At 34.5% G+C, this 11,213-nt stretch overlaps 1 protein-coding gene across 1 annotated transcript; it reads right to left on the reverse strand.

Annotated features, from left to right (window-relative positions):
- Positions 1-4,511: 4,511 nt before the first annotated feature.
- Positions 4,512-5,528, reverse strand: LOC143223985 (solute carrier family 35 member G1-like). Its single transcript, XM_076452452.1, has one exon. The coding sequence runs from the start codon at positions 5,526-5,528 to the stop codon at positions 4,512-4,514; it is 1,017 nt and encodes a 338-aa protein (XP_076308567.1).
- Positions 5,529-11,213: the final 5,685 nt, after the last annotated feature.

An 11,213-nucleotide genomic window follows, 5' to 3' on the forward strand; every position in this document is an offset into this window, starting at 1 on the left:
TGCTATACTATTCACATCCATCTGTGGGCACGCTGACATCGTTTTCGAAGTTTCTTTCTAAATTACTTAACATTCTTTATAACGTAAAGTTAAATGACAGATTTAAAGCTATGTGGGGATTATAGTGCATAGGACCTTATAATATGTGTAAAATCTACTCTTTTTGTTATGATTATGTGTTTGAGATGTTATAATTATTTGATATAAAGGGCAGAGTGACTGACAGCACCAGTGAGGCACAACAGACTTTCCTTGTATGCCAAGTAAAACCAATAAAGCATATGAGAGGGAGCGTTGTGTATATGGAAATCATAATGTATTAGGTTTTATGCAGGTGCTGCAGTGTTAACTTAAGAATCACCCATTTCATGTGTTTGTGTGTTTTCTTATAGCAAAGCCACATCGGGCTATCTGCTGAGCTCACCGAGGGGAATCGAACCTCTGATTTTACGTTGTAAATCCGAAGACATACCGCTGTACTAGCGGGGGGCACACCCATTTCATTATTGTATGATCGCAATTTCGCATTTACCACAGGTTTAGTCATGTTTGTTTGTTTGTTTGTTTGTTTTTTACCAGCGACCGCCTTTCCAGCTGACATGCATGTGGTTTCATATGCATGCATTTGTAACATTGCACATTCTTCTGCTAAAACTAAAATTGTATAATATTAAGGTTGGTATTTAGATTCATAAGTGTATCCTTTATCACTATCCTAATCAAAATATATATTGTATTATTGTAAGTCCGCAGACATGCCGCTGTGCCGCTAAGCTTAACACAAATTAGTATATGCAGTAATAGTATTCTAAAGTTTTTGAACTGTTTTTAGATATAAATTAAAATATATTCCAAAAATATACATAAAATACAGGATAACCAGAGATAAGTTGGTTTTACATTCAAGACCATCCTTGCAAACTCTCTAAAACTAACCACAGTTTAATTCACTAGAAACAACCAAATACTTTTCAAGATTTTGTAAAGTGTCAGTCTTCACTACTGGTAAATATAACCCATTCGGTAAACCAATCACTGTTTTAGATAATTGCCACCTTAGCTTAACGAATGGGTAACCCTTCAGTGGCTCAGCGGTATGTCTGCATACTTATAATGCTAAAAACCGGGTTTCGATACTCGTGTGAGTTTTTATATCATACTTACGCCTGTAACAATGGAGTGGCACGAAATAGGATGCGAAGTTTTTTATTGTTTTTTACGATTTCAAGAGTATGTATCAATAAGATGACACATAATTTGAAAACTTAGGGACATAGCATATTGTTAATTTTAAAAACTTGTGGTTGTTCAAACTGTCATGAATTATTCGATAAATCCTATAAATAGGGAAACTATTTTTATACAAAACAATTGATTTTCACTTGCTCGTTGAGTAGAAGGTCATACATAATGTTTGAGATTTAACTTGTCTTAACAAAATAAATTGTATTAAGACTACTGCATAAAGTAGATAGCCCTCGTGTAGTTTTGCGCGAAATTAAAAAAACAAAACAAACAAACAAACTGATGATAGTAACATATAAATATAAAGTAAAAGGTAAGGTAATTTTATGACTGGCGTTCCCTGTTTTTATCGTTTTGAGCAATTTTGTAGAATTGGAAATAAATTTTTGAATACTGTGTGTTTGTATTTTCTTATAAAATAGCCACATCGGGCTATCTGTTGAGTCCACCGAAGGAAATCAAAAGCTTGATTTTAGCCTCGTAAATCCGTAGACTTACCGCTGTACTAGTGGAGGACTATTGAATACAAATATTAAACATTCATGTTTATGGCCAGGTGGTTGAGGCATTCGTCTCATAATCTGAGGGTTGCGTATTCGAATCCTCGTCACACTAAACATGTTCGCTCTTTCAGCAGTGGGGGCGTTATAATGTTACAATGAAGCCCAAAAGTTGGTGGTGGGTGGTGATGACTAGATGCCTTCCCTCTAGTCTTACATTGCTAAATTATAGACGGCTAGCGCAGATAGCCCTTGTGTAGCATTATGCGAAATTTAAAACAAACTAAACCAGTTACACAACCATATAATATTATAATTAAATGTTATTTGCCAAATATTTAACAAAATTGAATATTTTAATCGTTGTGTCAATGTCAATAACTTTAACGTAAATAACCAAAAGCAAAGGCTCAAACAGTAACTTTTAAACCATTCCATTAGTAAGAAAGGTCCAATTTGACTGAACTTCAGAACAAAATTTTCTTTAATCTAACTGTCCTACAGTAATATAGTGACGTTTTATCTTTTCCTATCCTCTTAGGATGTGACTTTCTTATCTCATTTTCTGTGTGGAATCATGTCAAAAGCGTTTTAAAAATATAAGTTTAAGAAGTCCACATCACTTTTAACCTCATACTTTAGAGGCTGGTTCCAATAAACTCAAAATTATTCTTGTAAAGTGTGATTACCTCATAGTCCAACAATACTTTGAAGGCTGTTAACGGAGTAATGTAAATTTTCTCAACTTTAAATAAATATATTGACTCGCATGATAACCCTTCTCCTAAAGCTTGAACATATAAATCCAATGGTTTATTAAAAACAAATAAGAACAAAAAAGCTCGTTTTTATTATGCTGAACTACTTTATTTACTAAAGACATAAATAATTATCACATAATTCATGCAGCAAAAACAAATATTACCTGTAATTAACATAAACACCGAAGTAATTTTCCACATAGAATGGGATGGTTAGTAAAAAAAACAAAACATTAAAATGGTTACATAAAAGAAAATTCAAATACATATTTCTTTTTTAGTTCTTAAGCGCAAAACTACATAATACGGTATCTGTGCTGCGCCAACCGCGGGTATTGAAACCCGATTTGTAAGGTTATACGCTCTCAGACGTGCCGCTGAGAGACAGTTTTTTGTTTGTTTTAGTGCAATGCCACACTGCGCTAACTAATGTGTACAGTTTACATCTTTGTGTTATACGTCTATAAAGTTACGACTGTATCATCAGGAAATGCCCCTCTGTGGCACAGCAGTATGTTTGTGGATTTACATCGCTAGAAACTGGGTTTCATTACTCAAAACTGGCATAGCAGTTATGTAGCTGTGTGCTTACTTCCAAACAACCAAACAAATCTTTAGGGAACCCAACTACACAAAAAATATTGAATACTTCAGAATATTATAAAACATTTTCCTGTTAATAAAATCACTCAAGATCTCTAGCTAATACATACCCAAAATAGTAATCAAAGCATGCTTTCCTAAGTAATTGTTTGTTCAATTTACATCCTTATGCAAATTAACTGAAACAAGACGGAAAATTACAATTTTTTTTCAATTTTTTGCGTTTTATTTCTGAGAATCCAAAAATTGCTCACAAATTAATACATGCTATGACCGCCTTTATTTTTTAGAAGATCATTAATCCGCTTTGGTATCGAGTGCACGAGTTGACTGCAATCTTTACTAATTCTTGGATAGCGGTAACACACCTCAATTATGGCCTCAATTAGCTTATCTTTCGTAGTACAGTCTTTTCCTCGAACTCTTTTTTTTTACAAATCGCCCAGAAATTTTCAGTAGGATTTAAGTCCGGAGAGTTTCCAGGCCAGTCCAGCACCTTTATTCGCGTTGTAATCATACATTTCTTCACAAGTTTCGATGTGTGGCATAGAGCAAGATCTTGCTGAAAAATGCCAGATCCATCTGGAAATCTCTTTTATCAATTTTGGAACGACTCTTCACTGCAAAAGTTCGATGTACTGTGGTCCCTCATCATATCTTCTACGATATGTAAGCCTCCTATGCCATAAAAGCTGAAAAAGCCCTAAAACATCTTCTTCAAAGGATGTTTTACAAACTGATGTGGAATTCTCGAAGTTTCTCACCTGGAGATTTGCGAACATGCAGACTTCTTTGACCTTGTACGAGGAAATGAGTCTTCTCACTAAATAACACCTTTCTTCATTGTTCTTGTGTCCAGTTCATGTATTTCAGACCCCATTAATACCGTTTTTTCTTCATTGAGTTGGTAAGAAGTTTTTTTTATTGGTCTCCTTGCCCTTCTAACGCAATTTTGAATGACGTAATAATTCTCAAACTTTCGTCATATATCCGAAAAATAGATCGACCGTACTGCAAAACACAGCTAATTTCGCCGTCTGTGTAAAAAAAAATGACTGTTAAAGGAAATCGGCAGGTCCAGCGAGCCTACACCGGCCGCCATGCTGCAAATATTGTAAAATGACCATTTGTTTCAATTAATTCGCACAAGGGTGTAGTTCTTCCAACAGAGGATATGTAGAATGGTACTCTACGACAGTGAACTCAAAGTGTAGAGAAGATCATCTAGTTAGCCTAGCAATTGCTTTTTCTCATTTACTTTTTCAATTAAATCTCTCTTACAACATTTGTTATTGTTTAACATTACTTCATCAATTTAAACATTAAATTTACTGTTATTTCATTTTTAGATTATCAATCATATTGTATATTATTTTTAATAACACTGTCCTTCTTCTCAGCATCATATTTTTTCGTTCACACGCGAATATTTCCAGTCTGGTGGATTTACAAAGTGGTTTGGAAGAATTCTTTTGGGTAAAACAAAACAAGAACACACTGACTGTACGAACAGTGAAAAACTATCTCTGAAATCTTTAAAGCCAATCATGACTATTGACAAAAACACAAATGTAGAGCCAAAATACGACTTCAACTCTCCTGGGTCTCTCAAAATGAAAACTTGTGTCAAGTAGCTAATTGGAAGGAATGCAGAAGAAATAACACTTACTGATCCAGGTTGTAAAACCTGAAGTCCTAGGTTTAGGTTTAAGTAGATCGATACTCCTAACACGGCTATTACAGCTAAATAGATGTTGTTGTTCGAACACTCCCATAAGTTGGGTACATATCCTCTACGAAAAACTATTATTACCCAAGTAGTTACTATAAGGATCGTCATGTACAGGGGAGCTACACAGAAATGAAGCTGGGAAATAAACTGAGAAAGACACAAAGCAAACGATTCACAAACAGCAGAACTCAGTGCAACTGCAAGACCCAAATTTCTAGAGGAGGTTTTAGAGTTTGTATGGTTTGTTTCGTCCTGAAAGATAAATGTCGGGGTAAAAATAAACAATTCACCCAGTAAACAGCAAAATACCGCAAGTATGTCAAAGACATGACATCTGGTTCTGAGGAAACACATACTGAGAAGCATGGTAAATAGTGGGTTACAGTTGAAGATAGCAGCAACGTCACCAATTGGTAAAAATTTATAGGAATAAATAAGTAGAGATACAGCTCCGGCGGCACATATAATGCGTAAAACAAGCACCAACATAGTCTTCATGTCAAACAGTAGTTGGGTTCTACTGTAGATGACTAAAGGTATTAAAGGAAGAAATTTTAAGACACTGTTTAGTCCAATAATATCTTCTGGTTCAAATCCTTCAATGAGTTGAATGAATAAACCAAATACACCTTCCGCTACAGCTGCCAGGAATACATGGATGTATCCTAGTTTATTCTTGTACGACATCTTCTTAGAATTTCAACAGAAATGTAGACAAAACATGTCGTAAAACAACACTTTATTGAGTCATAAATTTGCAACAAGAAATAACATTTCTCTGAATCACTAATAACATTACACTATCGTGTAATAAGAAGGTATAGAGGATTAATTATACATATAAAAACAATTTACATTTGCAAATGCGTTTAGGAGTGTTCATAGATCAGAAAAACGCTGTCCATGAAGACATATAGCACATACACTGCTAGCCAAAATCTTAAGGCTAATGGACATAAAGAAAAAAATATGCGTTTTGCGTTGTTAGACTCAACCACTTATTTGAGTAGAGCTTCGAAAGATGACAATAACAAAAATAAAAATAAAACTTTTTGTAGCATTTAATAGGTAAAATGTGAACACTATGAAAATAGACTAAATCCTTGCTGGTCAAAGTTTTAGACCATACTGAAACGAAGCGTTAATCGGTAAACAGGTAACGAAATTTAGTCATTTGTGTCCATGCATTAGCGTTGCTAACATCTCCCACTGACATCTCCTGTGTTACATTGGGTAAAAACATGGAAACGGCTAACAGAGTTTGAACGTGGCAGAATGGTGGAGTTGCAAAAGCAAGGTCTCTCTCAACGTGCCATCGCTGGTGAGATTGGGCACAGTAAAACTGCTGTTGCAAATGTCTTTAAAGACTCTGAGGGATACGGAAAGAGAATTTCAAGTGGTCGGACCAAGAAAAATTCGTCGGCGTTGAGTAGAAGGATTCGATGGGTTGTCCAACAAGACACCAGCCGATCGTCGAACCAGATTAAGGCCCTTACGGACGCAGAATGCAGCTCAAGAACAATAAGACGGCATCTACGAGAGAAAAGCTTTATAAACCGTAAACGTCTTTGAAGGCCACGCCTTATTCCACACCATGAAACAGCTCATTTAAACTTTGCTGAGAAGCACCAAACATGGGACATACAAAAGTGGACGAAGGTTTTGTTTTCTGATGAGAAAACATTTAAGCTGGATGGTCCAGATGGCACGATAAGGATATACCACTGGATATATTTTCTACACGACACAGTGGGGGAGGTTCCATCATGTCTGGGGTGCTTTCTCCTTCCATGCAACAATGGAGCTTCAGGTTATACAGGGGCGTCAAATAGCAGCTGGCTACATTGGCATATTGGAGAGCGCATTCTTATTGACTGAAGGCTCTCGCTTGTGTGGAAATTACTGGACCTTTCAGCAGGACAACGCTGCAATCCACAATGCCCGCAGGACAAAGGAATTTTTCATGACGAATAACGTGATTCTTTTGGACCATCCAGCGTGTTCTCCCTAACTGAACCCTATTGGAAATGTTTGTGTGGATGGCAAGGGAAGTCTATAGAAATGGACGTCAATTCCAAACAGAGCATGATCTATGTGAAGCTATCTTTATCACTTGAAATAACATTCCAGCCAGCCTTCTGCAAACGCTAAAATCGGCCATGTTTGCAGTTACTCGCATTAACGGCTGTGCAACTCACAACTGAAATCTCTTGTTGGGCATTTCTTACGCTTTTTAAAACTTATTTTTGGTATTGTCTTAAACTTTTGACCAGCTAGTATTTAGGGTAATTTAGTGTTCACATTTTCCCCATTAAATACTAAAACGTTTTAATTTTTATTTTCCCTTTTCTCATTTTCATCTTTATAAGCTCTTTAGTAAGTCTGCTTATTCGTAGTTACTGTACGTAATTTCAATGAAGGTTCTGATCTGTGTGGTTGTGTAAGACTGACTTCTTTGTGACATTAGTTTATTTTACTTGTTACTCACTTGTTCTGAGAAAAGCCAATAAAACTAATACAGTTCAGCGTCCCAACAAACCTTTGTTATGTGAAATATGTAACGTAAATAATGTTGACTACTCTTTCATTTATCAGCATGGGTATCAGCACATTTTTTGAAACCTCATAAAAGATATCCTGATAAAGCCTACATCTTTATTTACCTGAGCCACGCGTTTTGTTTTACTTACGATCATTCCCCAAGTTGAACAAAATATGCGTCCTGGTTAACTAATGAGTAAATAGTTGATATAAAATTATTATTGGTGCTGTAAGTTCAGTTAGTAGTTTGGGCACGAATTTTGATTTTATTCCTTTAAAATGTACGCTCACTCCTTACTTGGCCACACATTTGTTTTACACCTAAGTTGTTTTTCATTAGATATATTATATATATAGCCAATCCATGAAAAATAACAGTATTTTTCTGAAATAAAATATCCATCACAGACTTGTAATACACTGTAAAGTCCGAATTAGATTATCAAAAAAACTTGAATGATACTAAACAATAAATAAGCCAAACAACAGTAACTCTAAACGTCACTCTAAGTCTTCTAAAAGTTATGTGGAATCTTGAGAAAACTTTGTGATAAGTATTTAATGTTATAAAACGCTATAACTCAACAACTAAGGGTAGACATAATTAATTCTCATCAGTTTTATGGTTATAAAATTTAATGTCCAATGTATGACTTACTTTTTCTGTGCAACACTAACCAGTTTCATGTCAGGTTTGTATACTACCACGATCGAGATACCTGATAACATACAAACCTGGAGCATGCGTGGAATATTACAGTGATAAATATCTCAAGTAATGTCGTAGTAAAGTATGCCTGTTTTGTCTCTCTGAGTCATTTTAAGACATACAAGCTCCTTCTACACTTTACGATTCCATTCGCTAAGTAATATATATATAAGGTTTAGAGTTTGAATTTCCTCGTGACGAAGTTTATAACATACGTTTGACGTAGGTAAAAAAAATGTTACTTTCTTGTCGTAATGTATTTTCAGATAGATGAAAATGTTGTACTTATTTTCAAGCTGCACATTTCTATGAAAATTTTATACTTGCAAGGTTCATACAAATAATAAAGAGAACAGGTTGATAATGTTACATATTATAATTTATTTCAGACAAGTCTCCGATTTATTATGTTATTAATGCTACGTATTACTATTTCAAATAACAGGAAATTTTATTTAAATTTAGAAGTGAATTAAATGTTAGTATTATTAAATGTATGTAGTATGTATTTGTAAACAAGATTGATATACACAGTTTTCTTTTTGAACACAAACTGTTTTAATGCACAAACTAAAAAAACAAACAACAATATACAATTTATAATAACGGTTATTAGAAATAGTTATTACGAATATACAATTATATACAAGAGTTTTACAAACGTAACAACAATAGTGAGTTTTATATCGGGTATAGAACTGAATATTTTATCGACGATTCATTTCCACGACGAGGAAATTTATTCCGAGATGATATTTCCTCACCTTGTTTAAGCGAGCTTGGCTGACTTCACGACGCTGACTTTTACTGATAAAGGGTTTTAATTTCCTTGTAGAAATACTAATGTCCGATATTAATTCACTGGTATTGAACCGTTTGTAATGTTTGAAATCAGTAAGTGTTTCTATTCAAATAGCTGTTGTTTTTTGATTAACAAACGTTAATCACAACTATAGCCTCCTAGGCTTATAGTTTAATAGCTGTAGTTGACCAACAATATTCTATTCTGTCTTTCAGCTAGCTGCTGTAATACGAATCACGCAAGATTCTAGAATATTCAGTGATGTTCAAACATGCGAGCGTGTTCGTAAAACAAATATTGTTGATTCTTACTCTCAAGAATGTTCCACAAATATTAGAGAATAGGCAGGACTTAAACAATACACATCCAACAATATTGGACACATGTATCAAACTGAAACACACCTAGGTATTAAAATAAACGTACAACGGTAAATACGTTATTATTGCACTTTATAAAAACATCATGTTATGTACAAAGACAAAAAATGAACGGTGGCAGAACTTGATTGAGAACGAATGTACGCGGCCTGGCATGGCCAAGTGCGTAAGGCGTGCGACTCGTAATCCGAGGGTCGCGGGTTCGCGCCCGCGTCGCGCTAAACATGCTCGCCCTCCCAGCCGTGACGGTCAATCCCACTATTCGTTGGTAAAAGAGTAGCCCAAGAGTTGGCGGTGGGTGGTGATGACTAGCTGCCTTCCCTCTAGTCTTACATTGCTAAATTAGGGACGGCTAGCACAAACAGCCGTCGAGTAGCTTTGTGCGAAATTCCCAAACAAACAAACGAATGTACGTTTATCGATCCGTACAATACTACTATGGATAGACGTTTTGTTGGAGGTAATGACAAAAAATAAAAATTGTATTACCAGCGAGCAAATAAATTTAAATATTTCTCGGTTTAACATTCACAAGGGAAACTTGTTACTCTGTGAAAACCCTGAAATCAGAGTACAAAAAAAGAGAGAAAGTTATATTAGGTGCCTCAGTTTGTTTATACATCAGTGTAAGTCATTGGTCTTGAAAGATTCACAGCTGTCAAAACTTTAGTAATAACTATCGTGGCAGGAAAGCCTATTGTTTAAAGTAAATAAGCTCTGAAATAACGTCCAAATAAATAAAAATAATCTTGCTTAACTCAGTTAACAGAACTTACTCTTTAATTGTTCATATCCAAATAGACACTAAATAATCACAAAATTCCCTACAGTTCTTTCAGCATTAGGATTCAATTGAGCCCAATAACTGTGCAACCAGCCTCAAGATATTTTTTTAACTTAATGGAAAGGTTCCTTTTAGCTTTTTCTGTCCCAAGCACTAAGAAAATATACAGTTAAAAAATAGTCAAGAGGCCCAGGTTCTCTGTAGTACACGCTATAAAATCACAAGTCGATGAGTGATCGAAATATCTTTACCTTGTTTTAAAATACTTGATTGTTTTTTAGAATTTTTTGCTTAAAATAAACAAATGATTGATATCAATACAACAAAAAATCATTTATTTCTTAAAAGCCTTTGAAGAGACATGTTTGATTTCTTATGAGCTGCCACAGAATATTAGAATGGGATATTAGTTGAGAGGAGTGGCCTCAGTGAATAAGACTTACAATTAGTGTGTCTTTCTACTCCACGTAAAGTATCAGAGTAACAATATATATATATAAATTAATCGATAATTTTATAACTATAAAATATATCAGTCGCAATTAAACAATTAAATCAACTCTATATAATAATAATAAAGTTAAAGAAATAAAAACTTTCATAATGAGACCAAAAATTGTTTTCATTAACAGATTTCGTAATGACAGTGTCTGTGGCCATAGCTTCAAAATGCGTTGTATTAACCCGTTTATCAAATATGACCCAAATGCAAATGTAAGACTAGCCAGTAGTTACGAGAATTAGTTAAGGTTTGTGGTTGAATGTTTGAACCCACAACGTTTCATTTCCAACAATTAACCTTAATATTTAGATATAAAAATAATTTTAATGCAGAAATAACCACGCACATTTCTACATTTACAATACTCCCAACCTGCACTATTTGTAATAATTATTATAAAGTGATTTTATGGGATCTAGTGTCTTTGGCTGCTCCACCAAAGTACATAAAGTGAGGCACTTAATCTTCTTTGACTGTTTTATAAAAGTAAATAGGTTAACAAATCGAAGTGACAATGACTTGTCTGTCTAAATAAAGAGGCTAAAAGATTTAGGTATCTTTGATTTCTTTACCAAAGTAAATAATCTAAGGGACCTGTGTGTCACTAAGTATTCTATCAAAGATTAAGAGATCTAAGCATATCTGACTGCTCTA

Source organism: Tachypleus tridentatus, chromosome 8 (genome assembly GCF_004210375.1).
Source record: "Tachypleus tridentatus isolate NWPU-2018 chromosome 8, ASM421037v1, whole genome shotgun sequence".
NCBI classification, from domain to species: Eukaryota; Metazoa; Arthropoda; class Merostomata; order Xiphosura; family Limulidae; genus Tachypleus; species Tachypleus tridentatus.

Excerpts from the sequence above, each read along its gene's own strand:
- LOC143223985 (XM_076452452.1), bottom strand. The coding sequence starts at position 5,528 with ATGTCGTACAAGAATAAACTAGGATACATCCATGTATTCCTGGCAGCT.